The 27,273-nt window shown below is 36.3% G+C and overlaps 1 protein-coding gene across 2 annotated transcripts; it reads right to left on the bottom strand.

Moving 5' to 3' along the window:
- herc4 (HECT and RLD domain containing E3 ubiquitin protein ligase 4) lies at positions 1-26,873 on the bottom strand. 2 transcript variants are annotated; one of them, XM_055169747.2, is made up of 23 exons: positions 26,611-26,873; positions 25,606-25,893; positions 22,994-23,153; positions 22,794-22,870; positions 22,487-22,708; positions 22,315-22,406; positions 22,023-22,153; positions 21,742-21,902; positions 21,353-21,429; positions 18,557-18,681; positions 14,846-14,905; positions 14,597-14,708; positions 12,726-12,915; positions 10,486-10,658; positions 9,201-9,320; positions 8,811-9,083; positions 7,412-7,555; positions 7,148-7,314; positions 4,336-4,402; positions 4,155-4,237; positions 3,807-3,990; positions 1,357-1,459; positions 1-1,204 (listed from the first exon to the last, which is right to left on the bottom strand). In XM_055169747.2, the coding sequence occupies exons 2-23, from the start codon at positions 25,829-25,831 to the stop codon at positions 996-998; spliced, it is 3,156 nt and encodes a 1,051-aa protein (XP_055025722.1). In that variant the 5' UTR covers positions 25,832-25,893; positions 26,611-26,873; the 3' UTR covers positions 1-995. The 2 variants fall into 2 exon arrangements, with proteins under 2 accessions (XP_055025722.1, XP_055025723.1); XM_055169748.2 differs by lacking the exon at positions 26,611-26,873 and having other exon boundaries at positions 22,994-23,148; positions 25,606-25,792.
- Positions 26,874-27,273: the final 400 nt, after the last annotated feature.

The raw sequence follows: 27,273 nt of genomic DNA, 5'->3' as shown, positions 1-27,273 counted from the left end.
TTGTGTAACAAATATTGTATTTATTTACAATCTACAAACACTGGAAATCCAGCATTTTTTATTAGCATTGCTTTACACAAAACTCTCACACACAAATAAAATGGTACAGCAAACGTCAACATGTATGATGAGAGGATATTAAGACTAACAGGAGTTTTTCAGTTTGATGTCTCGCACCAGGAGCTTCTGAAATGAACACTTCAGAATGTGTGGCATTTTATTCCCCTTTATCATCATGCAATCTTTCACTTGACACCTGAATGACTTATACATGCCACTGAAAATGTAATAATGACCCCTGTCTTTACTTGTTTTCAGATTTTGATACTTACTCAATCTTCAGCAAATAATATAAAAAGAAATTATACAGAAATAATAAACCATAACCAAGATGATCCACAGATACACATCATTTTAATGTAACACAATAATGTGCAGAACATTTTTTTTAGCAACAACAACATTCACCCATTATCATAAAAAATCTTAACCAAATATTTCAGCTTCTTCAAATTTACATTTAGTAAATGTTATGCAGTTCAGCACAACCTAGAATGCTGGACCAGTTATTATGTCCGTCTTATTGGTTTAGTAAAAAAACTTTAAATATATGTTAAATAATGCATGCAAGCATAAAATATGTTAAATAATGCATGGGATCAAAGCGTGGGATAGAGATTTGTAATGCTACTTTAAAGCCCTCAAATAATTTTAATTACCACACAAGTGTCATCAAACTTTGAGTAAGTACCAAAATACTGATAAACAAACACTATTTACACGTTTTATTAAGCTCACTGGGAACCTCTTATTATGCAGTCTCAGATATAAGTGTCTTTATTTCTAATAAATGTCCATTTTTATTGTGTTAAAGCTTCAGATGCTGCAGAAATCTGATGCAACTTTGCTGTTTTATGATAAAGCAGTCACGCTGTGAATGATTCAAACTCTCCTGCAGTTTTAAGTATGTGGTTTGCGTTTGCGGTTGACTTGCATCAGACGAGGTTAAAGCCCTGGTTGTGTTCAATAGCCTGCAGCAGTTTCTCTTTGAGTGTCTCCTTGCTAGTGTACTTGGGCAGGTCCAGCAGGTTAAAGCATGTGTGAGCTACAGGGAAATACAGCTCGCCTCCTCCGGTGGGCTGAATGACCAATGCCAGACTCTTCATGCCCAGAATGGGGATTCGGTCACTGCCTGTCAGGAACACTGAAGAGAAAAAAAAAACGAAAATCTGAAGACAGTGGAGTACCAACAGTACAGCAATATGATGCTGTCAATCAGCTAACTGACTGGGTAGTTTGTATTGACCAGCGAGTTCATATCTAAAGTCAAAAATTAAAAAAAGATTATTCACATACATAGAAACTGTTTCTTCCTCTCCAAAGGCAGCTCATGAAACACCTCCCAGAATATCTTGATGGTGGGATGATCCGCCCAATACTCCCCCTTATATTCTGTGGACTGACAAACAATAGTCATACTGTCAGTCAACATTAATAGAATGAACTACAGCAGAAAAACATTTCCTACCATCCTTATATATGTTGGAATATACAGCGGAGAAAATATTTGACACATTAGCCTTTTCATCAGTAAGGGGATTTCCAATTGGGCCGCCGACACAGAATTTCCACCAGATGCAGCCATCAAGCCAACCACCGAATTCACACAAAGAAATCAGAACATCCAAGTACACAAGCTGGGTCACAACAAATAAAGGGAAATGACACAGGGAAGTAGTATTAAACACATAAAGAAAACAAGGTGCAAAATGGCATAGAAACCCAGGAGATCGCCTGAAATCTGTCAGTATTGAGAGAGAAACCCTGCCACATATTAGTACTAATTGATATTAGCTGCTTTAGTCCTAATTGATGGCCTATAAAGGCTTCTCATTACCCAAGAGGAACACAGGAAAGACTTCATGATGGGTAAAAGCAAACAACTCTCTCAGGATCTTCGTAATCTTATCGCTGAAAAGCATTTTGATGGGAATGGTTATATGCGCATTTCCAGAATGCTACATTTTTTCTGTGAGCACTGTGGGGGCCATTATCCGGATTTGGAGAGAGCATCACTTCACCATAAACCGGCCACGATCAGGTGCTCCATGTAAGATCCCTGTCAGAGGAGTCCAAAGAATAATCAGGAGAGTTCTCCAAGAGCCAAGAACCACTCGGGCAGAACTTCAGGAAGACCTTGCATCAGCAGGTACTGTTGTTTCAAAAAAAAAAAACTATAAGCAATGCACTGAACTGCCATGGCATCCCTGCACGCTTACCACGCAAGACTCCATTGCTGAACAAAAAGCATGTTGAGGCTTAGTTAAAGTTTGCGAAAGAGCATTTGGAGAAGCCTGTGGATTATTGGGAGACTATAGTACGGTCAGATGAAAGCAACATTGAACTTTCTGGCAGTCATTCTACACACCATGTTTGGAAATGAAATGGCCCTGCCCATCACCCCAAGAACACCATACCAACAGTTAAGTTTGGGGGTGGAATCATCATGGTTTGGGGTTCCTTTTCAGCAAGGGGTACTGGCAGACCTCATATTACTAAAGACAGGATGAATTGAGAAATGTACCGGGACATTCTGGATAAAAATCTGCTAAAAGAGGCCCAAGGAACCTTCAAGATTTAAAGACCATTTGTGTGGTAGAATGAGCCAGAATCACTCCTGAGCAATCCAGATGACTGGTCTCTCCATACAAGAGGCATCTAGAAATTGTAATCACCAACAAAGGCTTTTCTACAATGTATAAAATAAAGTGTACTCCATACTTATTCCCTGTTTCATTTCACTTTATTTATTATGACTCAACTTGTATACTTAAATGTTCTGATTTCTTTGTATGAATTTAATATTTGGCTTGATGGCTACATCTGATGGAAATTTTTGTGTCAATAGCCCACTTAAAAATCTCCTTACCGATAAAAATGGAGATGTGTCAAAAAACGTATTTTCCCCGCTGTATACTGAAAGTCTGGCACTTCAAATGGCCAAGAATCGCCCAAAAGGCCACATAACTTGCATGTAAAGCGACCAATCTCGTTCCGCTTGATGCCGCACCATGTCTAGGGGCGAGGAAATGTATCCACAATAACAAACCGGTGGGCAAACAGTAAATCGTTAATTCACAAACATCTCAAATGTTTATAACAACAATGGCAAACACATTAAAATTGCTTTAAAACATGTTAAAAAGGGTTTTATGATAAAAGAAAAGATATTCGCTTAATCAAATGTGTAATCAGAGTTTAGTGTCCCTAAGTTATTTTGTGAACGAAAGCATCTCTTTTATCATAAACCCCTTTAACACGTGTGCAGCAGACACGTATTTTGACATGACACATGATGCACATAGGTTCACATGACACGCCGAACACAAATTTTAAATTTGCACCCCTTGGAAGAGAAGTCACGGGCCGCCACTGGATGTCATGCTTTTTAATGGTTGATGTTCTTGCAAGTATTTTGTGAACAAGAGCATCTCTTTTATCATAAACCCTTTCGACAAAAGTGAAGCAGGCACATATTATGACATGACGCATGATGCACATAGGTTCACATGACATACCGAAAACATATTTTGAATTCGCGCCCCTCGGAAGAGAAGTCACTGGCCGCCACTGGATGTCATGCTTTTTAATGGTTGATGATTGGCGGGACTAGAAGGGCCAAACTGACTATTGCGATCTCCCCTATTCATATCAATACCAGTGATGCATCATGGTAATATTAAATATCTTTGACTCTATCAATATTTATATTGTGGGCTATTGTGGTTTGTGCTATTGAACATTACCATCTCTAACTCCTTCCAGTCATAATTAGTGTTTCCTATGACCATAGCCTGCAGTTCACTAGGCTGGAAAAGCTCCAGAACTTTCCCACCGCACACTTTGTGAAATCCAGTGTAGAACGCGGTGAACTGGGGAGCCACAGAAGTGTTGAAAATATATTCGACGTAAGCATTAACAAACTCCTGCCTGTAAAAATAAAAGAGCTGTCAAACACATAAATCAAACCAGACTTACTAGTTTAATCTGGAATGTTTTTACTTCCTTCATTTGATACACACAAGTCTGTGTATTCATTCAAATGTAAATAATGTAGTACATATAAAAATACTATGGTGAGTGTAATACAGCACCTGTTAGACATGTTTACACTGATGTCCATCCCATTAGGTATCAGCTCTAATACTTCTGTAGCTCCAAAATTGTCCTCTGTGACCTATAATTACAAAATACAAGTGAATGCTTATTTAAAAAAAAATTTCTTCATGCAGCATTAATGTACGAACAATGCATTAAGTGTGAATTTGTTCTTACTGTGAAATTCAGACAGAAGGTTTCTTCTAAATCATCCTCTGTATAATCCAGCAGCTGCTGAAGGCTCCTAAAGTAGCAGACAGATAATAAAACTCAATCTCAACTAATGTCTACATCATAGTCTGTATACAACATGGATGTAGTGTCCGAGATGTCACCCGTAGGTTTCTGAAAAGCATTTTCAAAGGCCAAAGTTGGTGGAGCTTGCCGTCCACATTTTGGCAGCGTATCACTGCACGTCACTCACAGGTAACCAAAAATGCAGTGCCTGGTTGCTAAAACCATAGACATTATATATGTAGACACATCATAGACTGCCGCTGCCTACTAGAGCCAACTTCTCACCGCGGCCGCCATCTTGGGTGGGTCCCCAATGGGCCCGCCCTGCATTTATTTCTACTGAAGAAGGTGTATCCCCAACTACAATAACTCAATGATTTTTTTTCGGATTTTCACACGGTTTGGTTACACGTAAGTAACGTTAGTTACGATGACATAATATTATAAATGGTAAAGTAACCAAAATTATTGTTCAATCTTACTTGTGAAAGGTAATCTGGTATCAATACTGCGGCAGTTAGTACAACTGTAAGTTGCACAAATACGGGCATAGTTGCTCGCTCTCCGTTGACTCCGGTGCTAGCGCAGAATGAGGAGACCCAACCAATATGGCGGCGACGCTGGATTACATTCCAGCAAGTCATGAGGTGTCTACGTATACGTCTATGTCTATGGCTAAAACCATACACGCCTGGCTGAACAGTAGTGACAGCAGCGGCAACTCACTCTGTAGCCACGACCTTAAGTAGCCAAGACCTTATTTATACAGAACTTTAAGGCATAATATAAATCAAACGAATGAGTTACAGAAAAGTTCACTCTGCTCACAGTTGTCACGATTGGCAAAATTAACCACATTTTGTACCAGGCTGTAAACATATTTTTTCTGCTGTAAAGTTGGGCATCTTAACATGGGGGTCTATGGGGATTGAGTCCCTTTTAAAGCATGTCTCTCTTCTATCAGCTACAGTTTCAGTCATTTCAAGCGCAAAATGATTTAATACATGCTTTTGCGGCATTAAATAATGGCGCAAAAACCAGTAATATCACAAACGCAAACATAAGTAAATTGCATGCGTGAATCATTTAAATAATCTCCTCCCATAAAGTTGGCTTCTGAAAGGAAAACTCCTAGAAATAAAAGGTCCCGTTCTTTCCGATTGTGTTTACAGTGCGCAATATATGACGTGCTGTCTTCCTTGTTCTATGAAGTCCCTCCTTCAGAAATATGTAACGAGTTCTGATTGTGTAGCTTGTTTAGGCTATGTTTGCACGTGGGCGGCTATTTTCATAAATGGACATTTCAACCTCTCCGGTTTCAAAAATAATATCGTGCACACATGTCAGTTTTCAGAAAAGTGTTTATTTACACATACACGTGCATATATGCCGTCAAGAGAAGCTCAAGCTCACGTAAGCCAATCACCGGCAGCGCTGGTGCTGGAGCAAACTGGTTCTTCGCATAGACTGGTTTTTCGTGTTGGAGGGAGGAGTTGTTGCAGTAGGTGATCGATGACGTCAAAGTACCGCGAGAGCGAGTTGAGGAATCATACGTAGAGGTCTAATTTCGAATCGCTCTCGCGGTACTTTGACAACATCCGTCTGTCGGTTCTTGCAGCGCCGGATGAAGTTAAACACGCGTAAAATTGCTGACATCCGAGCACTCGTCTCTGCTCCTTGAGATAATGGAGCAGCTGTATTTGCAAATACAAACACACGAAACGAGTTTGCACGAAGATAAATGTGATCTTGGAAGCGTTCAGAGTAGCAGTCACATGTAAACATAGGTCGCACTTTTGACGTAGGTGCGAGCTCTGGCGCATACTCTGTGACGTTGCCTGCTTAAACATGCGTTTGTCTCAGTTTACAGGCAACCGTGCAACCGAAAATTTTCAAGATCTCCACTCTGGCCGGAGTTTTTAGAAACAATCGGTTTCAGAGGCGAGTTCTCCGTTTGCGTGTAAACGAGGGTCACAAATGAAGGTAAATCTCTCAGTTTTTAAAAATAACCATTGACGTGTAAACAGTGTGTTGTGATTCAATAGCAGCTAAGCTTGCCGTTAGCTTAGCTGGCGACTGACGTATTCCTGTGGGCGGAGTTTAGTCAAAAAACTGTTCTACTGATGTCATTAAAGTAGGAAGTAGAGGGCTGTAGACCAAACTGTCCATTCGCTGTAGGCTTTAAAAGGCGAATTCTGATAAAGAAAATATATCGCCTGGCAGTGAACTTTGAGCTTTAGCATTTTACACGTATTATTTATGCTATTATAGCAACATTACACACTAACTATAGGGTTTAAAAAATGGGATCAGAAAGAACATGACTTTTACTATGCAATAAGGTCAGTCGCAAAATTAACTAGACCACACATTTTCAGCGCTAATTATTCACTGCACGTCTTTAGTAAATCCTGGCAGTCGTTATTTAACGACAAAATGATGGTTTGCGCAAGCAGTTAGTAAATCTGCTCCAAGTCACTTTACACCTCAAACTCTGTTGGCTTCACGAGAGAAAGAGAATGTTGCCCCTTGATCTCCATTCATGTCACACGTTTCTTTGATTTATTTCATGTTGCCCACTTACAGTGTAAGTCAAGGTGATTTTCATCAAAACGTCATGATTACTGCCAGTATGGAAAAAAGCTTGTTGTTTGACATAACTAACAAAGCTGTACTGTACTCATTTTACTCTTACTGTTTGTTCTTCTGGTGTACCATCAAAAACTCAAAACAATGACACACACACACAAACCTTCCCACATCAGGCATGAGCTCCTTCAGGTCCTCTAGGCTGGGATCTTTCTTCAGCAGTTTCTTATAAAGTGCTAGAGGGAAGTTCAGTTCCACTATAGTGAGATTATAGATGGCCAGTCCGCAAATGACACCAACCAGATGAAACAGATCGATGTCTTCAAACGTCTGTGTTCAAACATGTGATGTGCGTGAATACGTCAATTTACAATGTGTGGTATCAGTTTATGCTTCAAAAACATGATCAATATCACGTCTGATATACCTTATGAGCAAACCAAATGAGTCTGGAATCCTCGTAGTATCTGAACATGCCGTATTTAGGGTCCAACAGCTCTTTCATCATCAGCAGGAAGAATTCTTTTCTCACACCACCGGCATCTACAGCTTCTTCTCCAACAAAAATCACCTGCACACAAACATCACTGATTCTTATTACCAACGAAGATTTACATTTATTCATTATATTAACAAATTACAGCGAACGCATGCAACCTTTAAGTGATGCTCAATTTTTAAATAATGCCTTAAAGGGGACATTCCATGAAAATAAGACTTTTTCCATGTTAAAGTGCTATAATCGGGTCCCCAGTGCTTCTACCATCCCCGAAAACATGAAAAATAGCAACCCTGTAACTTTGTTTTGGTAAGGCTCTCTCTGCAAGCATGTGAATATATAGGTCATTCGGATTTCGCTCCCCCCATGACGTATTAAGGGGATCTTATAATTATACTGCCCCTTCATCTCCGCTATCCAACCATGACGCTGACTCGAGTGCGAGAGACAGAGAGAAAGATAAGTGTCTTATCTAGCGAAACGATTGTCATTTTTGACAAGAAAAATAAAAAATATGCTCTTTTAAACCACAACTTTTCGTCTAGGTCCGGTCCAGCGCGACCTAACGTAAATGCGTAGTGACATAGGGAGGTCACATGTTACATATATAAAACGCACATTTGCGGACCATTTTAAACAATAAACTGGCACAAAGACATTAATTAGTATCAGTTGACATACAACAACGTAGGAACGGTCCTCTTTCAACACACTTGTAAACACTGGGGCGGAGTTTCGCGTTCGTCTTCTGTGACCTCTTGACGTCATGACGTATTGCGTGGGGTCACCTGCCGCATCACGACCAGATCTAGACGAGAAGTTGTGCTTTAAAAGTGTATATTTGTTATTTTTCTGGTCAAAAATGACAATCGTTTTGCTAGATAAGACCCTTATGCCTCGTTTGGGATCGTTTATAGTCCTTTGAAACTCCGTTGAAAAAAACTGTTACGTGTTGAGTTAAGTGTTAATTGTTGGTGTCTATTAAAGTCCATTAAAATAAGAAAAATCCGGCAACGTTTTCCTCAAAAAACATAATTTCTTTTCGACTGAACAAAGAAAGACATCAACATTTTGGATGACATGGTGGTGAGTAAATTATCTGGATTTTTCTTTTAAGAAAATGGAATATTCCTTTAAGGGTAAGAATCAAACGTTTAACTCTAGGGGAGCTGGAAAATGAGCATATTTTAAAAAAAGTGTAATGTCCCTTTAATATACCACTGATAATATAGTTATGCAAATTATATTGCATTTCTGTCAAGAAATCCTTATAAACACATATATGACAAGGCAAAACAAAATAAGATTCTCAGACTGTATCGTTTACCTTGAGCGGTTTCTTGTAATCAACATTTTTGGACTTTCTCAACACCTCCATGGTGTCTCCGACCACATTCTCGCGCCGTACGATGAGAATCAGGCAGGGGTTGACCGACTCCACCCCTCCACCCGACAAAAAGAGAGAGTTGAAGTTCTGCCTTTGAGCCTGATCGACGGCCATCTGCATCTGGATAACAGCATCGGTCTGGAGCAGCGTCGTCTTCGCAGGAGCGTCAAAAACAAACGGGTATTTGCACAGGGTGACCTGAGAGTCTATGACCTGTCAGAAACAGATGACAATAGTGTTTTATACAGATTGTGCTGATATGGGATTCAATGTTTTTGTGTGTCTGCACAGGAGATGCACGGGTATGAATGTCTATATGATCAGACTCACTCCAGAGAACATCTGCTGTTGAATCCAGGTGACATAATCATTCCTGATGTCAATGAGCTCATCCAGTTCATGAATATAAAACTTGTCATATTGAATGATTTGACCGGCACGCTCATTGACCTGTGAAAGGATAATAAAGCCATTACATTATTACTCCAGATATACCAAGGCATTACATGCAGTGGCTTTGTTCCAAACTTTAGAAAGCTGGGTTTCCGTCTAGTTAGGAAGCTAAATTTGAATGTATCACCTGACAATACTTAAAGGAATATTCAATTTTCTTAAAAGAAAAATCCAGATAATTTACTCACCACCATGTCATCCAAAATGTTGATGTCTTTCTTTGTTTAGTCGAGAAGAAATTATGTTTTTTGAGGAAAACATTGCAAGATTTTTCTAATTTTAATGGACTTTAATAGAGCCCAACATTTAATACTTAACTCAACACTTAACAGTTTTTTTTAACGGCGTTTCAAAGGACTATAACCAATCCCAAACGAGGCATAAGGGTCTTATCTAGCGAACTGATTGTCATTTTTGACAAGAAAAATAAAAAATATGCTCTTTTAAACCACAACTTTTCGTCTAGGTCCGGTCCAGCGCGACCTAACGTAAATGCGTAGTGATGTAGGGAGGTCACGTGTTACATATATAAAACGCACATTTGCAGACCATTGTAAACAATAAATTGACACAAAGACATTAATTAGAATCAGTTGACATACAACAACGTAGGAACGGTCCTCTTTCTCCACACTTGTAAACACTGAGGCGGAGTTTCGCGTTCGTCTTCTGTGACCTCTTGACGTGATGACGTATTGCGTCGGGTCACGCAAGCGCATCACGACCGGATCTAGACGAGAAGTTGTGCTTTAAAAGTGTATATTTGTTATTTTCATTGTCAAAAATGACAATCGTGCTCGAGAAATTTCTTCTCGACTGAACAAAGAAAGACATCAACATTTTGGATGACATGGTGGTGAGTAAATTATCTGGATTTTTCTTTTAAGAAAATAGAATATTCCTTTAACTCTGGTAAAGTCACTGTTACTGTTCTTATAAGGTAACAAACAACAGAAAATGCAAATAATCAAACATAGCTATCCATATATCAACTCATATTTAACAACTCTGAAATAGTACTGTCACTGCTGAAGCAAGTTATATTAAACAGGTCTTATTTCATTAATTGTAATGTTTGATTGTACAGATATAACTATTAAATGTCTAGAGATCTGTCTGTGGTCTGAAACAGATTAAGTGTAACCTAAATGGCAGTGCTCACAGAGTGAAGGATCTCCAGAAACTTAAGTGTGGTGTGCAGAAAGCAGGTGAAGATCCTCTGCTCCGAGTGTGGGATTCCCAATTTCTGCATGCGTAGCAGATACACCACCACCTCCTTATAGAGCTCCACCAGCCTCTGAAAGACCGTCGGCTCCAACCTAGACCACCAGTTACCTACAGAACAAAAGCAAACCCATTCAAGTACAAAGATAGGTTCAGTATACAGTATGGTTGTGTTTGTTTAAATACAATTTCAATACAGAGCAATTCCAGGGAAAATGTCAACCTTACCATAAAAAAATTAAGCTTTTAACTGTACTGATATCTTAGATGTCAATATTTAGTGGCTTAAATATCAACGTAAGGTCTCCGTTTATGTTTTTTAAACATTTATTCAAATTATTTTCCATAGTTAGGAGCTTTCAGAACTGCCACATACATAACAGAGAAATGTTACATCCATAACATTGTTTCTTTCTCATAAATGCGCACATAAAATTAAAATAAAATAAAAATTATTTGTTCATTAAAGAGCCATCCTTTATTCATTTGTTGGGTATTTTTGATTCTGGTTTGTGCATTTTTATTTACAGAATTCCTACAAAGAATATTGTATTTCAAATACTTGTGTCCTTTTAGTCACATCAATAGCACATGCATATTTCCCTTCTAAAATAGAAAACATGAGTAACGACTAATATTTTTCGAAGGTTTAGGAAAATATAAACAGATGGTTCAATATATTATAAAATAGTGATAGACGGATACACTGCTGGGCCCGATATATATCGGCTGATATTTGGATTTTTAATCGGCATTAAAGGTGCATTGTGTACATTTTAGCGGCATCTAGTGGTGAGGTTGCGAATTGCAGCCAACGGCTTAGTCCACAGCTCACCCCTCGCTTTTGAAACACATAGAGAAGCTACAGTAGCCGCCACCGGACAAACATGTCATTGTCGGAGACAACTTATTAAAAAAAAATTGTCCTTTAAGGGCTTCTGTAGAAAAATGGCAGCACAAAATGGCGACTTACATGTAAGGGGACCCTCACTGTATGTAGATAAAAAAGTCTCGTTTTAAGGTAATAAACACATAACGGTTCATTATGAAAGGTCTTTATACACCCCTGATAATATAGTTTTGTATATTATTTTGCATTTCTGTCAAAAGATCCTTCTAAAAATTACACACTGCACCTTTAAATCTTTTCAATCAACCAATACATTTTTCTGTTACTTAAATTTGTTGTTTGTAATAAAAAGACACTCAGGTGTAAAGCCAAAGTCTGGCAGACAGTAAAATTACCAATCATTATTCACTTTTTAACATGATGTTATGTTGTGTTATACACAGAAACACTCTGGTGTGCAGCAAAGTCTTATTCAAACATTGTCAGATGCACATTAATTATATAAATATGTTTTAAGTACTTTTTTAAATGTATAAATATTATGCATAAATGTTTTATTTAGTTTTACCATTGTCTCTCATAGACTGTAATTACATTTGTGTTATATCGACTATACTGCTTTCTTAATATAAAAACTATAAAAAAAACATATCAGTCGACCACTATAATAAATACATTCTCATTTTCATTTTTGACTAAAAAAATTTCATTCATAACGCCCGATTTGCTATGAATGCAGTAGCATGAATTAAGATTTTCTTGCATTACATTCATTAGAATTTGGGGGATCTTGGTATGACACAAGACCCCTTGCGGTATTAACCAACAAACGGCACCTGGCAAACTATAGGATGACGCATTTATACTGTGAATATATAAACATGATGTGTTAACAAATACATACCAATGTAGATACGTTGACCATTGCCTACTGTACACTACTAGTGCACTTTGCATATGGTAAATGTGGCAATTGTGCACATGCATTGGCAAAGAAGTTAATTCCTATTAACCTCTAAAAACAAAACGGGTCTAGACTGTAATGATCCAACTGCTCTGGATATTTTCCTAGGTAAAAGAAGAAGTCTTTTAAAGAAGCATGTGAAGTAAAAACACTTCATATAGCATAGACACCTTTTTATAAGTCCAAGCCGAATTTACATTATTTCTTGAATGGTGGTTAATATGGGCAGAAATATTAGTTATAATATTGGCCAACAAAGATTGTTTAATTCTCAAAATTCAGTGTTGGATCAGAGCAGTGACAACGGGCAACAAGCTTGGTGGTGTTTAAAGCACAGTATCCTGTGATGAAGGAGAAGATGTACCGAGTACTTTGAGCGGAGCGTCTTTCAGACTGATGACAGCCTTGGCAAAGGGAATGGTGATGGTGGTGTAGTTGCTGGGGTTACTGAGGAGAGGACATTCAGGCAGTGTGAGGTAAAGTCTCAAAGCCTCGATGTCTGGAGGAGAACTGCTCAACCTGGGCAGGAGGTTCTTCTCTAAACTAGCAGCAATCTGGGTCAGGAAAAACCAAGCACTGGTTACAATGCAAATAATGGCCAATTAAAGAATAGTTCACATTAAATAAAAAATATTCCCTGCGTCCGAAATTGCATACTGTGACAGTACGTACTGAATTAGATCAAGTACCTACTCAACGACCGGGAATACATTAGGTACTAAACAGCATGAATATGAGAAGTATGAGTGAAATTCATGTTGTCATATCAAGTGAGATGTTAACTAGGATGATATTTTACAAGCTAAATTTAATCTTTTATGCATTTAAATTTGAATAGAGACACGTTACCATTTTCTATCATTTTTTTAATACAACAATTTTTAATTCTTCTTAGTTAGTAAAGTGTCCATTGAATCCACACTTTAAGATTTTGTCAGAAGTAGTAGGTCAGGCTAGTACTTTTCGTCTGCTGTTTTTCAAATACTACGAATTCGGACATACTAATCGTCTCGCCTACTACTTTTGCCCTACTATGTAGCCGGTTTCGGACTAGGGATGCTTAACGATTAATCGCGATTAATCGTTAGCAGAATAAAAGTTTTTGTTTACATCATATATGTGTGTGTGAACTTTGTATAATAACTTTGTATAAACAAATGTACACACATGCATGTATACGTTTTAGAAATGTTTACATGTGTATATACATTTGTATATTTATGTATAATTTATGTTATATATAAATATAAATACTTAATATATAATTTTTTTTCCTTAAAATTATACATGAATGTGTTCATATTTATATATATACATACAGTATTTATTATACACAGTTTACACACATATGTGATGTAAACAAAAACTTTTATTCTGCTAACGATTAATCGCGATTAATTGTTTAGCATCCCTATTTCGGACGCAGCACTTGTCAATACTATCTGGTAATATTTTCTTTTGTGAAACACAAATGGTTTTGTTAGCCAGAATCTCTAAGCTGTTATGTTTTCACAAAACAATGGTCAAAAGTTGTATGAGATATGTTGAAGGGTTAATTCACCGAATAATGAAAATTCTGTCAATATTGCTCACTCTTAGGTTGTTCCAAACCTGTATAAACTTCATTGTTCTGCTAAACACCAATTAAGATATTTTGAAGAATGTTTGTAGCTAAGCTAAGCAGGTCTGATGTACCACTGAGTTCTATAGTAGAAAAAAATACAATGTAAGTAAATGGTGCCCCAGATTTGTTTCGATTATTAACATTTGAAGAGTTTCGTTGCAAAACGAGATAAATCCATTTTTTAACATTTTTGTCAAAACATGTTTATTATTATGTTATCATGTTATTATTTTGTTTTACGGAGCTACTTAGCTGTATTTTTTAAGTTATGAAGGTTTAAATCAAAATAAACCAACTGCAGTTGCATTGAAATTAATTGGAATGCACAACCAAAAAGCAAGATTTCTGAACAATTAAAAAAAACGGTGCTTATCTCGCTTTGCAACGAAACTCTTCCTGTTTATATAACAAAGAAATGTATACAGGTTTGAGTAAATTAAACTTTTTGATAATAAATGCACAGATTAACTTATCTTCACTTAACTAGACATGAGCTGTATAAGAACACAAGGGAGAGTAAAAATTGACAGAATTTTCATTTCTGGATAAAGGCATGTTCCAAAAATATTAGATTGTTTTATTTATGCTAAAGACATAAAAACCAGACTCACAATTTGTGAGATATGTGGGTGATCGGTCTGGATGAGTCTGTGGTAGAGCAGTCGAGCTGTGTTTATATCCACACCTGAGCACTTACTGTTAGTGCTGTAATGACCTGGATTACTACACAACACAACACTCACATTAAATGAACTTCAGCCATTTACACACTTTAAACATAGGAATGAATAATAAGACATCAGCATATCCAACCCATTTAATCACACAACATCAATGCTAAATGTATAATGTCTCTTTACCTGCTAGACAAAAAACTTCCATTGAGACAACTCGCTGAAGAGAACACAAGATCAATCTCACTGGAAGAGACAAAAAAAATGTGTTATGATATTGTGATAACTGGGCAGTCATTACAACATTCGCTTCATATAGGGGCGGTTTCCCGGACAGGGATTAGACTAGTCCTAAACTAAAATAAATGTAAGAGGTGTCCAAACTGAAAACAACATGCACTGACATATCTTAAAATACATCAGTGCCCTTTGTTTTTCCTCAAAATGCACACAGGTAATTAGGGCTGTCCTCGACTAAGGATTTACATATTGAATCAGAATTGTCGAATCTTTTCATAGTCGACCAATAGTCGAATCATTTATGTGTGTGTGTGTGTGTGTGTGTGTGTGTGTGTGTGTGTGTGTGTGTGTGTGTGTGTGTGTGTGCATGGGTTGGGAGGGGGTCAGACCAGGTACAAATTGATAACTTTTATTTTCTTTCACAAGCAGCACACATAAACAAGTTTTTGATAAAGTGACCAAAAACTGTCTTTCAAGTGATGAACGAAGACAAAACTGACGATGCATTTATATATTTTTAATGTAAGGCAACATTTGTTTAATTATTCCTCATAACATTTTAAAGCCACGATCTACAGAATATCACACAAAAAACATTTTGATAACTAAACCTAAAAATATAACAAAGGTGATCTTGCCTTGAAAACCTCGGCTAATGCAGTGTTTTTATTTAATTTGGAGATTAAGCGCGTCAAAGCAGTCATGACCAAAAAAAAACGACAAATGAGAAATGAGTATGACAAATAATTTGTGTTTGTTTGTTACTGCAAATTATAAAAACTAAGCTTTATATACAATTCATAAAAACACTGAAATTAATGATTTTATAGACACTACGCGTTATTATTTAGCACAGAAATACCTGCTTGCTTTCACTTTGATCATCTCCATTCACTTTAGATACAGAAACAACTGATTATATTATTTATTTCAGGAATCTCTTTTCTATCATTTGAAAGTGAACACCATTCTTAATATTAAATCACAAGAAAGACAGTCGTGTCAGGCATAAATATAGGTTCGGTGCAGATATTTTCCGTTTCATCACGGAAATTTAAAAAAACTGCTTACCTATTTTGTAGTTTAACTTTTGACAAGATAACCATATGTTTTAAATACATTTTAAAAACTTATACCCGTCGAAAACATCCATTTTTTAATGTTTAGTTTGATGAACTCCTAAATATGAGACGCAGAGCACCTAGCGTGTTCGGCTAAATTGCATGCGCAAGCATGGCCAGCACGCAATAGTGCAAAATCGATACAACGAAAAACAATCCAAAATGTACAGACTTAAATTAGATCAGAATTTACGTTTATAATAAATAATTTTTTTTTATAAAATAAGGTCAGAAGTAACAAAGTGCAGAACAAATGTGCAAAATGCCTCAAGTGCACGAAAACAAAACACATGTCAAACAGATAATTCAGACGAAGAAATTATTAAAAGAATGAAAGTATAGCCAGAATTGCCAGCTTTGTCTTTTAAATGTAGAAACAAAGAGGCAATGGTTTATTAACATAGGAACCTCTTATGGACGTGTAGCCGGTCACAGGGGTTGCTGGATTTATTAACGCATTTTAAAAATATTTATTGAAAGCTGATACTTCACATATTATTTGCAGAATTATAATAATATGCTGTATATTAATATATTGGGAGAAAGCTGTTATATGTGAAATCAGATTTGTACACAGTGCACCCATATATGGCCAAAATTAAAGGATCCTCATTTCATAACACATCTGCGACGATTCGACTGTGAGATTGGTAGTCGAATCAGGCTTCTCCTATCGATGCATCGAATCTTCGACTATTCGGGGTCACCCCTACAGGTAATGTTTTCAGTAAGGCGTGTTTGTGAAAACTTGTTATATTTCATAATAAAACTAAGGTCTAGTCCTGGTTTAAACTAATCCCTGTCCGGGAAACCACCCCATAGTCAACTAGCTACATCAAAATAACAAGGATTTAAAGGAACAGCTCACAAAAAAAAATTGAAATACCCTCCTTACTTACCATCATGCCATCCAAAATGTGTTTACAAAATATGGTATGACGACTAGTCATAAGACGTGCAAGAACCAATGAGATTCAAAGTTAATGGTGTGTCTTCGTATTCGAGTTTCACATTTGTGTTGCCATTTTGTTTAGGTTTTAATTTTTGCTAAATAAGGTCACAATATTAATCATTTTCTTACACACACCTAACATTTTGCCTTGGAATACATTAATCAGCCTAAAAGAGTTATGGGAGCCTCAACAAGTTGAGACCATATTTAGACAAAGAACTGATATTTGTTTAATAAATCAACTGTATCCAGTAGGGATGCACGATTTATCGGCCGACATATCGTTATCGGACGATAACTGCTTATTTTTAATATTATCGGTTATCGGTCTGATAGCAAAATTAGGCCGATAAATGAAAGCCGATAAATGATGGATTATTTTGGTTTGTTGAACCACTTCACTTGCTCATTTCTGGCCATGTGAAGTTTTGATTGGTGCATTTTGATAATAATATGAATATTTATCGGCCTATATATATATATATATATATATATATATATATATATATATATATATATATATATATATATATATATATATATATATATATATATATATATATATATATATATATATATATATATATATATAGGGTTATCGCCCCCAAATATAAAGAGTTATCGGTATATCGACCAAAATTTCCATATCGGTGTATCCCTAGTATCCAGTTAAAGAAGGAAAATCATACATCTAAGAGGCTGTTTACACTTGGCATTAACATGCGTTTTCGTCAATCGGATCACAAGTGGACGACGTTAATGCCAGGTGTAAACGGTGTTCAAAACGTTTTGAGCTTGTCCACTTTCGACCACTTTCAACCACATCCAGAGGTAGTCGAAACCACTTTCGATCGGATCGCTTTGGAGTTGCGGAACACACATGTGGTTGAATGCGTTCGAACAGCCACACGCGACCGCCTTCTCTCCGCCCATTTATCTAATCTGAGGTATTAAACACAAGTTTTACGTCTTTTTTACTTCTGGCGTGAACATAACGGTGAACAGTGCTATTTTTAGCCTTTCATTGATAAAACTAAGCGGCTGATCTCCGTAGTTTCGTTTTGAAAGCGTGTGAAAGTTGCGCGATCCTATTTCATCAATTGCGCTGAAAATTCAGAGAAAGCTCTAACATATACACATACAAAACTCTGTGCAGCATGTTTACTTGCTAAACAAGCAGTGGACTCCGACATAATATTAGTTTGCATCCATATAAACTCATAATTACTCGTGCTCGTGTTTGAATGACAGCGGAGAGACTCGCCCACCGTCTCACAGACCCCCCCCCCACAGTATTCAGGACAGAAGCGGTCGAAAGTGGACAAAAGAGACGGATTTAAATACCAGGTGGAAACGTAATGTGTCTCTCTCGTCCACTTGTGATCCGATCGATGAAAACACATCTTAATACCAAGTGTAAACAGCCTCTAAAATGGCATGAGGTTGAGTAAATTATAAGAATGATCATATTTGGGTGAACTATTCCTTTAAAACATGAAGCTAAAATCCGCACAGAGCAATTACTGCTGGTTGTTTCTATAAGAGATGTAATGTAACCTGAATCTAAATATAAACAGGCAGTACTTAGTGATTTCTGGTGAGAGTCTCCCATGACCATGACTGAGCCATTTCTGTATAAGATCAGCAGTGATAGTACAGATCTGTCCACCGGTGCTGGTAACTCTGACATCCACCGGGGGTTCATTGACCTATAGGAATACAACAGAGTTACTCAAAAATATCCCCCAAAACAGCAAACACACACATTTTTTTATAAATAGATTTGAAAATTTGGGATGTTGACTACATTAAAAGATCACTACATTTGTTTTTTATGTTTTTCTTTTCTTGTTCTCAATCTGACAGCACAATATCATATCCTACTTTTTTCAATCTAATTAAATCATTATTAAAGGTGCTGTAGAATTTAAATTTGCATTTATCTAGGCATAGATGAACAAGAAGAATTCTGGTCATGGTAATGACATATTGTGAGCCTCAAAGATGATTGTTTCCTCCTTCTTATGTAAACCTCAATCATGCAAAAGATTGCTGGAAAACAAGCCAATCTCAACATAACACCAACTGTGACGTTACAGTTAGCGCTATAAGATAATTTATGCTATATGCTAACGCTTAGACTGAAGCTCTATTGACGTTACGGTTACGTTTTGCAGGTCTAAAATGAAAACATCCATTAACAATCTCCAAACAATTGATTATTTCTCAAATTCCGTATTTTCGTCTAATACAGGCTCGAGGTCTGTTTACATACACGGGTTGTAACGGACGTTAATTATTTTGTGTCCGTATGGTTCAATTAAATGTAAAAGGTTTCAAATTTCAAAATAAATTTGCAGATTATTTGCATACATTTTCTTTTTTGAAGACCAAGTCTAAAATTTCTGGTTTTATTTCATTTTGAACAAATATTTGGGGAATAACTGCAAAAATGTCAATGTGGTGTAACGACCTGTGTCAATTGGTATAACTAGTATTTTTGTTTAAATTAAAATATATTAATAAAAAATGTGGAATAAAATATAATCATCTAGTTTAGTGTAATATTATTTTTTTACATACATTTTTACATAATTTGTTAAAGATTATTTAGAAAACAGAGCTGCTTCCAGTATATGTCCTGACAAATATTACAAAAACGCATGAAAATTTACATTTATAAATAACTAATAAAATTATATTTAAAAAAATGTATGATTACGCTTGCATGCCATCAAGGTGGATAACATATTTAATATTTCTCATTCTTTGGCACAATTGACGGTTACACCATTTGCTATTTTCAGGTCCATTCAGTCTTAACTTTCATAAAAATGGTGCAAATTAGGGATGCATAACGATTAATCGCGATTAATCTATAGCAGAATAAAAGTTCTTGTTTACATCATATATGTGTGTGAACTGTGTATAATAATTATGTATATTTAAATATGCACACATGTTTGTATAATTTTAAGAAAAAATATATAGTTATATATCAAGTACTTTTATTTACATATAATATAAATTATACATAAATACACAAATGTATACACATGTAAACATTTCTAAGAAATATACATGCATGTGTGTGCATTTATCTATACAAAGTTATTATACACAATTCTCACACATATATGATGTAAACAAAACTTTTATTCTGCTATAGATTAATCGCGATTAATCGTTATGCATCCCTAGTGTCATTTTTTATTGCATAAAATCAACTTAAATAGAATATGTGCATTTAAATATACCTGTTGCATGCTTTTAAAACAAGTTTTTAAAAAATATTTTTGAATTTCTCATCTTGCCAAACCGTTTTTGTCACTGACCCACACACAGAGCTACTGAAGAAGCTACTCTGTGAAACAGCCAATCAGAGCAGTGCTCAACATTATTATTCATGACCAGGCCCAAACGGAATCCGCACCCGCAGAGGACTTTTGGTTTGGTGTATTCATTTCCATTGTAAGCCATTAAAAAGTAATTATTTTAGATGCAATTTTGAAATATTTAAAGCTTAAATTCTCAACAAAAAACAACTTTTTTTGGAACATTTAAAATCATTCCGCAGAATTCAGCAGATTTTTCAACAAAAAAAATCAAAAAACGTCTGCAGATCCTGTCTGGCTCTGTTCGTGACCCTTTCAAATAAGGTAATAATCGGCCATTTTATTCTAAAGGCAAATCCTATGGTTGTAAATGGACACGTCTCTGGATAATTTTTGCACTTAATAAAGCACATACCTTCTATGTAGATATCAGAGAACAATTTAACAGATTATTTCAATGCATTCTTTGGCACCTTTAAATCAAATTAAGCCATAATAATTTATATTATAATAAAGAATATCAATGAAAAGAATATTTATATATATATATATATATATATTCTTTATATATATATATATATATATATATATATATATATATATATATATATATATATATATATATATATATATATATATATATATATATATATATATATATATATATATATATATATAGTGTTTGATTTATTTGTGGTGGCCCACCACAGAATCAACACTGGCCCCCACAAATAGAATTTTCATGATTCCCATTTACATTTTTATTTCACTATTTAAAACAGCTTAATTCGGCTTAAAATATAATTTGATATATAATACAGATCAAATACAGATACAGATCAAAGAGTAGAAGTGAAACATATTTCAGGTGCCAACACTAGATCAAACACGACATGATGACATCACACATATGCTAATTAGCGGGTGATGTCATCACTACCACAGTCTCCTCAAAATCCTGTGAGAAACACTGATATATGTATGTATGTTATAACACACTTTTGTGGTCTCACAATGATTTGTTTCAATGTTATTTTTTGTGTACCTGAGGTAAAGTGTAGTGAGCAAAGCTCTGGTCACCTCCAGCATAGATCCTCTTCACACAATAACTCTGTTCTGTCTCTGAAATACACAACCCTGTCAAATCTGAAACATCATCGCAGGATTTACATCAGCAGATCATATATAACACTTCATCTATCCATCATTCTCTGTGTGACTGAAATCTGCTGAAAAAACATTAACCTCTGCTACCACAAACATTATTTCAATACACTAATAAAATATTGTGATGAATTAATATGCAATAGTCACAAGTAATATGTAGTGAGATATTTCTAATAACTACTGTGCTTTCTGGGTAAAACATTCTGTGTTAGGTGAAGCTTTCTGTTGTTAGCGATATAATGTAAGTGTGAATGAAGGTTAACTCACCCACTTCCATAGGCACAGGGTCAGTATGGGCTCGCCAACAGCCTTTCACAGGTGCAGGACTTATCCTGTTACAGGTAGAGCGGGTACCAAGCTGTCCGTTCCCACCGAGACCAAACGAATCAATCTTTCCTGATGAAGGGATGAACGCCAAAGTGTGTTGCCTTACATGCAGGTAAAAATACAAGCAATTCTTATTCTCAATATTATAATAAACACGTCATATAAGATATAATCCCAGAAATATTTTTTAATCATAAAAATTAAAATTATTTGATACTTACCTTCCACAAGCTATCTGTGTAACAACATTACCCATGAGTTCAAACACCTTCCTAGGGTTCACCTCATGGTTTGTGCTGTTGTGTCCCAGCTGACCGTAACCTCCAGCCCCAAATGTAAACACACCTCCCTCCTACAAATCAACAATGCAAAAATAATAACACAGAATATATTCTCCCTGTTATATAAAATAAACGCTATAATTTTTTTATATTTCACTCAGCTCTACCTATAATGTGTTGAATGTGCAGCCCCCTATAAATCTTTAACAAACAATCCATAATGAAAACTCACCTTAGTGAGAGCTGCCGTGTGATCCTCTCCACAGCAAATATAAACCACTCTTTGAGACCTGAGAGTCTTCAACAAGGCAGGAAAACAGCGATCTAAAGAACAGCACGCATTTCACCATCAAAATCATTAAAGCTGAGAATGCACAACATTATCGACAAGATCTTTCTTTTACCGTTGTTGTCACTGAGACCAAGCTGGCCGAACTTGTTTCGTCCCCAGCCGAAAACGGCCCCGGACAGAGTCAGTCCAAAACTGTGAGCTCCACCGGCAGATATCTGGGTGATCGGAACGCCCTGTAAAGACTGAATGAGTTGTGGAGAAGAGACACAAGCTCCTTGCTTTCCAAGCCCCAGCTGGCCATATTTATTTTGGCCCCAGGAGAACACCTGACCTCCTAAAATAAAACAGCATCATTATGGTAAAATGGCCATTCTTGGTACTATAACACAAATATCTGATTTAGAAAGTTAGAAACATACCTCTGGCTAAAGCAAGGGAATGCCAGTAACCGCAGGTCACCTGAGTGATGCTCACCTCTGATAAACTTTTCACTGTTCTGGGTACAGAAAAATACTTTTTAGGTTAACAGATACAGTTGTTTACTTGTACGAATATGAATATGTTAAATTGTCATATGTTTCTTTAAGTTTCCAGAGATAGAGGGCACAGATTTTTTTACCTGGGTACACGGACACGCTCTTCTGTATTTGCGAGGCCAAGCTGTCCATCCGAACCAAGACCCCAAGCAAACACTTGTCCTTTATCATTCAGAGCTAAAGTATGAGCCTCACCACAACATACAGCCACAATGTTCTGAGCGTCCAGAGACACAACCTGCTCTAGAGATGGACATATCAAAACCATAATCACGCAAGACAAATATAGAACAAAACTGATCTAACTGGTAAGACAAATGGGGGTTCTGAATTTTTAAAAGATACCATATACGTCTAGTTTTATGTTAAAGGAATAGTCTACTCATTTTCAATATTAAAATATGTTATTACCTTAACTAAGAACTGTTGATACATCCCTCTATCATCTGTGTGCGTGCACGTAAGCGCTGGAGCGCGCTGCGACGCTACGATAGCATTTAGCTTAGCCCCATTCATTCAATTGTACCATTTAGAGATAAAGTTAGAAGTGACCAAACACATCAACATTTTTCCTATTTAAGACGAGTAGTTATACGAGCAAGTTTGGTGGTACAAAATAAAACGTAGCGCTTTTCTAAGCGGATTTAAAAGAGGAACTATATTTTATGGCGTAATAGCACTTTTGAGAGTGAGAAGGGGAGCGGACTTTTCAGGCGAGTCGAAGTACTCCCAAAAGTGCTATTACGCCATAAAGAATAATCGAAGCGTCGCAGCGCGCTCCAGCGCTTACGTGCATGCACACAGATGATAGAGGGATGTATCAACAGTTCTTAGTTAAGGTAATAACATATTTTAATATTGAAAATGAGTAGACTATTCCTTTAACGTATAGATTTTTTAAAAATAAATGTGATGATGCAATATCGAACCCAACCGAATGGGTCCGCAGGTGGTGGCATAATTGGAGAGGATAAATCTTCCCCCGCCAATGACGAGTTTTTCCGGCAATCCAAATTTCCGCTATTATCCACCAGGTGGCGCTCTTACCCAACTAATAAAACCCGGAAGCAACCTCTTACGGCAAACAGTAAAAATCCGTGTATGTTTTAATGATCGGTCTGAATCTGAAAGACCTTCACAAAAATTCCATTGCCTCAGCTTTTTGCTCAAAATTTTGTATTTTTAAAGAAAACTACCCATATTTGTAAGGTGATAAAAAGAGAACAAATAAGGGTTGGATGAAATGTTTTTTTTTTAATCATTTGAAATATCGTATGTTTATGTATTTATAGAAGAACATTTTCTGGAAGGCATTAAACTGTTGTGAAAATCATAAAAAAAATAGTGGCGCTGACTGCCAACTTTTTTTTTAATTGTGGCTGGAAAAGAGTTAATAATTGTCTGTGGGATTGGACTAATGTTTTACTCTTCACTTTATTATATATTTCAAATGCATCAGTTCTTAAAGGGGCCATGGCATGAAAATCTGACTTTTTCCATGTTTAAGTGCTATGATTGGGTCTCCAGTGCTCCCATCAACCTAGAAAATGTGAAAAAGATCAACCCAGTAACTTAGTTTTGGTAAACCATTCTCTACAAGCACATAAAAAATAGGTTGAAATTTGGCTCTCCTTATGATGTCATAAGGAGCTCTTATTATAATAATACCACCCCTTAATCTGCACTATCCAACCACAGGACTGCCATTTAGTGCAAAGAAAAGCACAATTGAGTTTTAATTGCAACAAACCACCATCATTGTGATAAGTGTTTGAATTTCATCAGCTCATTTGCATTTTAAAGGACACACCCAAAACGGCATATTTTTGCACACACCTACAAAGTGGACATTTTAACATGCTATAAATTATGTATATGGTATTTCGAGCTTAAACTTCACATATGTGCTCTGGGGACACCAAAGATTTATTTGACATCTTAAAAAAGTATTGTGCCATCATACCTACTCGTGTAACTACTCATGTTTAAACTCATGTTTAAATAGGGAAAACATGGAAGTGTTTGATGGTTTCTAAATTCATCCTTGTTTGGATCCTAAGGAATGAATGTGGCTAGGCTAAATGCTAACACATTCACCACGCGTTGTACAAAGATTAAGGGCACACATTGAAAAAAGATAGATATGTATTAATTTGTCTAAGTTGAGGTAAGAACATAGTAAAATATTGAAAAACGGTGGTGTTTTCCTTTAAAGGAATAGTATGTAAGAAATTTATATCAATTAATCATAAAATGGCCCTGATATGTCACTAGACATTAAGAAATAATTTTAATTTCAAATACTTATATCACTGACAACAGTGGTCTGGCCAGGATATTGTCATTTAAAAAGTGGAGTTGCAGCCCTCAACTCATGTTCATGTTGTCATTTTGTGTATTGGCCACCAGTTGGGTGATTGCAGTACCAGTTTTAACCACAAGTTTTGTGATTGCAATACTAGTTTTGGCCACAATTCTACATACTGTTCCTTTAAGCAAGTAATTATGTTTTGATAAAAGTTTACAAAGAAAAAATATGTTGAAGAAACATGGACAAAACGCAAGCAAAACCAACAAAATCTTGTACTTGTCATATTTTATATGTAGTCCCTACTGTAGTAGATTGAAGAGTAATTAAATTGAAAGAGGTATAATACTAGTAAAGTGTTTGACTCATGTTTCGCTCTGGCCCTACCTGGCTTCTTTTGTGCTTTGTCATGACCCAGCTGGCCCAGGTCATTGCAACCACAGGTGCAGACGGTCCCGTCCTCCATCAGAAAGACAGTGTGACGTCTGCCACATCCCACATCTCGCAGACGCTTGCCCTCGAAGAACTCACATTTCCGTGGTTCCACTACAATCTCCTCATCAATTCCACCTAAACCCAGCTGCCCGTATGAGGCATTTCCCCAGCAAAGCATGACCACGGGCCTGTATGACCTCTGTCGCAGGCAGAGATCACTTTCAACACTTTAACACACACCTGTCAAATACAACCAAAACCAAGCATTTAAAAATGACATTAAAAATGGGCAAGCTATTTGATTTGTCAATCAATAATTTAAGAATCTGGGTCAAACTATCAAACAAACCCACAACTATGAGCAGATTTTTTTAAGAATCTCACAAACAGTTACTGTCCTGTTAAAACAACAGTGGTAGTAATGGTTAGGTTAAACGACAAACAAGAGTTTTTATATAATATCTGAAATTGAAAGTACTCGGGACATGTAGTCCTACCACCCTTATGTTTACATCTCTAGAAAGCTCCAGCTCTTGTCGGAGGTGTGTTCAATAAATGCAAAACCAGTTATTGCACAACTCACACAGCTTTCAGTCAAACACTTTAAATGGTTTATTAATATTACAAATGATATGAGTATCTAGACAAAAATATAATAACAAATAGAGGTTATAATAAATACTACTTTTTAAAATGACATAAATTATTAGTATGACTTCTGTCAGTGACGGTATGTGTGTAAATCAATGCTAAACCGTTGGAATTTAAATATAGTTTGGTGGTAATAAGATCCGCGCGTGCGTTTAGTGAAATACCTTAAAACACAATCTTAATAGAAATGTGAACAAATGCTACAAGACAACAAACAAACAACAACTGACAGCGAGATTAAACAGAACCATCAGTGTGCCATAAAGTGCACGTGTGTGAATCTGTCATCTACTGTTTATTTCTTACCTGTTGATAAGTGCACGCGTCCAGCACGAGCTGAAGGGTTTATACTGACAAGTGAATTAATGCAGAGGTGATTTGTTATGTCACGATAAATCGAAAGATCTTCAGCAGAAGTACACGCTTTTAAATACACTGAGAAATGAACGGGAACCTACTGTAATATTCTAGAGGTTTTCCTTTACACCGGATATGACGTCAGATGTTGAGTTCCTGCGGGATGCGTGCTGTGTTGTCAGTCGCTCTGTTAAATGTTTCATTAACTTGGGTGCATTAAAACATTTTATCTGATATTTTATCACAATTGCTAGTTTGCTCTTAAATCCCGTAGCGTCCACCGATCAGAGTTACCCGAACGGCACGATTTCAAAACAAAAGTCTCAGAGTAAGCGCGTGGTAAATTATTCCAGTGGTTGATTCTCAATTATTTTGTGGTTTTATTTTTCCTGTGTTTTTTTTTTATTATATTGACTTTTTATGATTAACGTACAGTGAACATTTTAACAATGTGCTAGTTACTTGGGAATGTACTTTTTTACCTTTGCATTAAATTGCTATGACCTGCCAGGTTAAGCTACCACATAACATCCACAAACAATTATTCCAAATGGATAATTGTTTTCTCTTACCCTTTTGTATACATGGATCAACTTAACCAATTATTTGCAA

The sequence above is a fragment of the Misgurnus anguillicaudatus genome, chromosome 11 (genome assembly GCF_027580225.2).
Source record: "Misgurnus anguillicaudatus chromosome 11, ASM2758022v2, whole genome shotgun sequence".
NCBI classification, from domain to species: Eukaryota; Metazoa; Chordata; class Actinopteri; order Cypriniformes; family Cobitidae; genus Misgurnus; species Misgurnus anguillicaudatus.
The sequence above is the reverse complement of the archived record's forward strand: the minus strand, read 5'-3'. Positions and strand labels throughout refer to the sequence as shown.

Excerpts from the sequence above, each read along its gene's own strand:
- herc4 (XM_055169747.2), bottom strand. The coding sequence starts at position 25,831 with ATGCTTTGCTGGGGAAATGCCTCATACGGGCAGCTGGGTTTAGGTGGA. Across the intron at positions 22,709-22,793 it reads TTCCCTTGCTTTAGCCAGAG|GAGGTCAGGTGTTCTCCTGG; the intron begins GTATGTTTCTAA and ends GTTTTATTTTAG. Across the intron at positions 1,460-3,806 it reads ACTGGAAGGAGTTAGAGATG|TCCACAGAATATAAGGGGGA; the intron begins GTAATGTTCAAT and ends ATTGTTTGTCAG.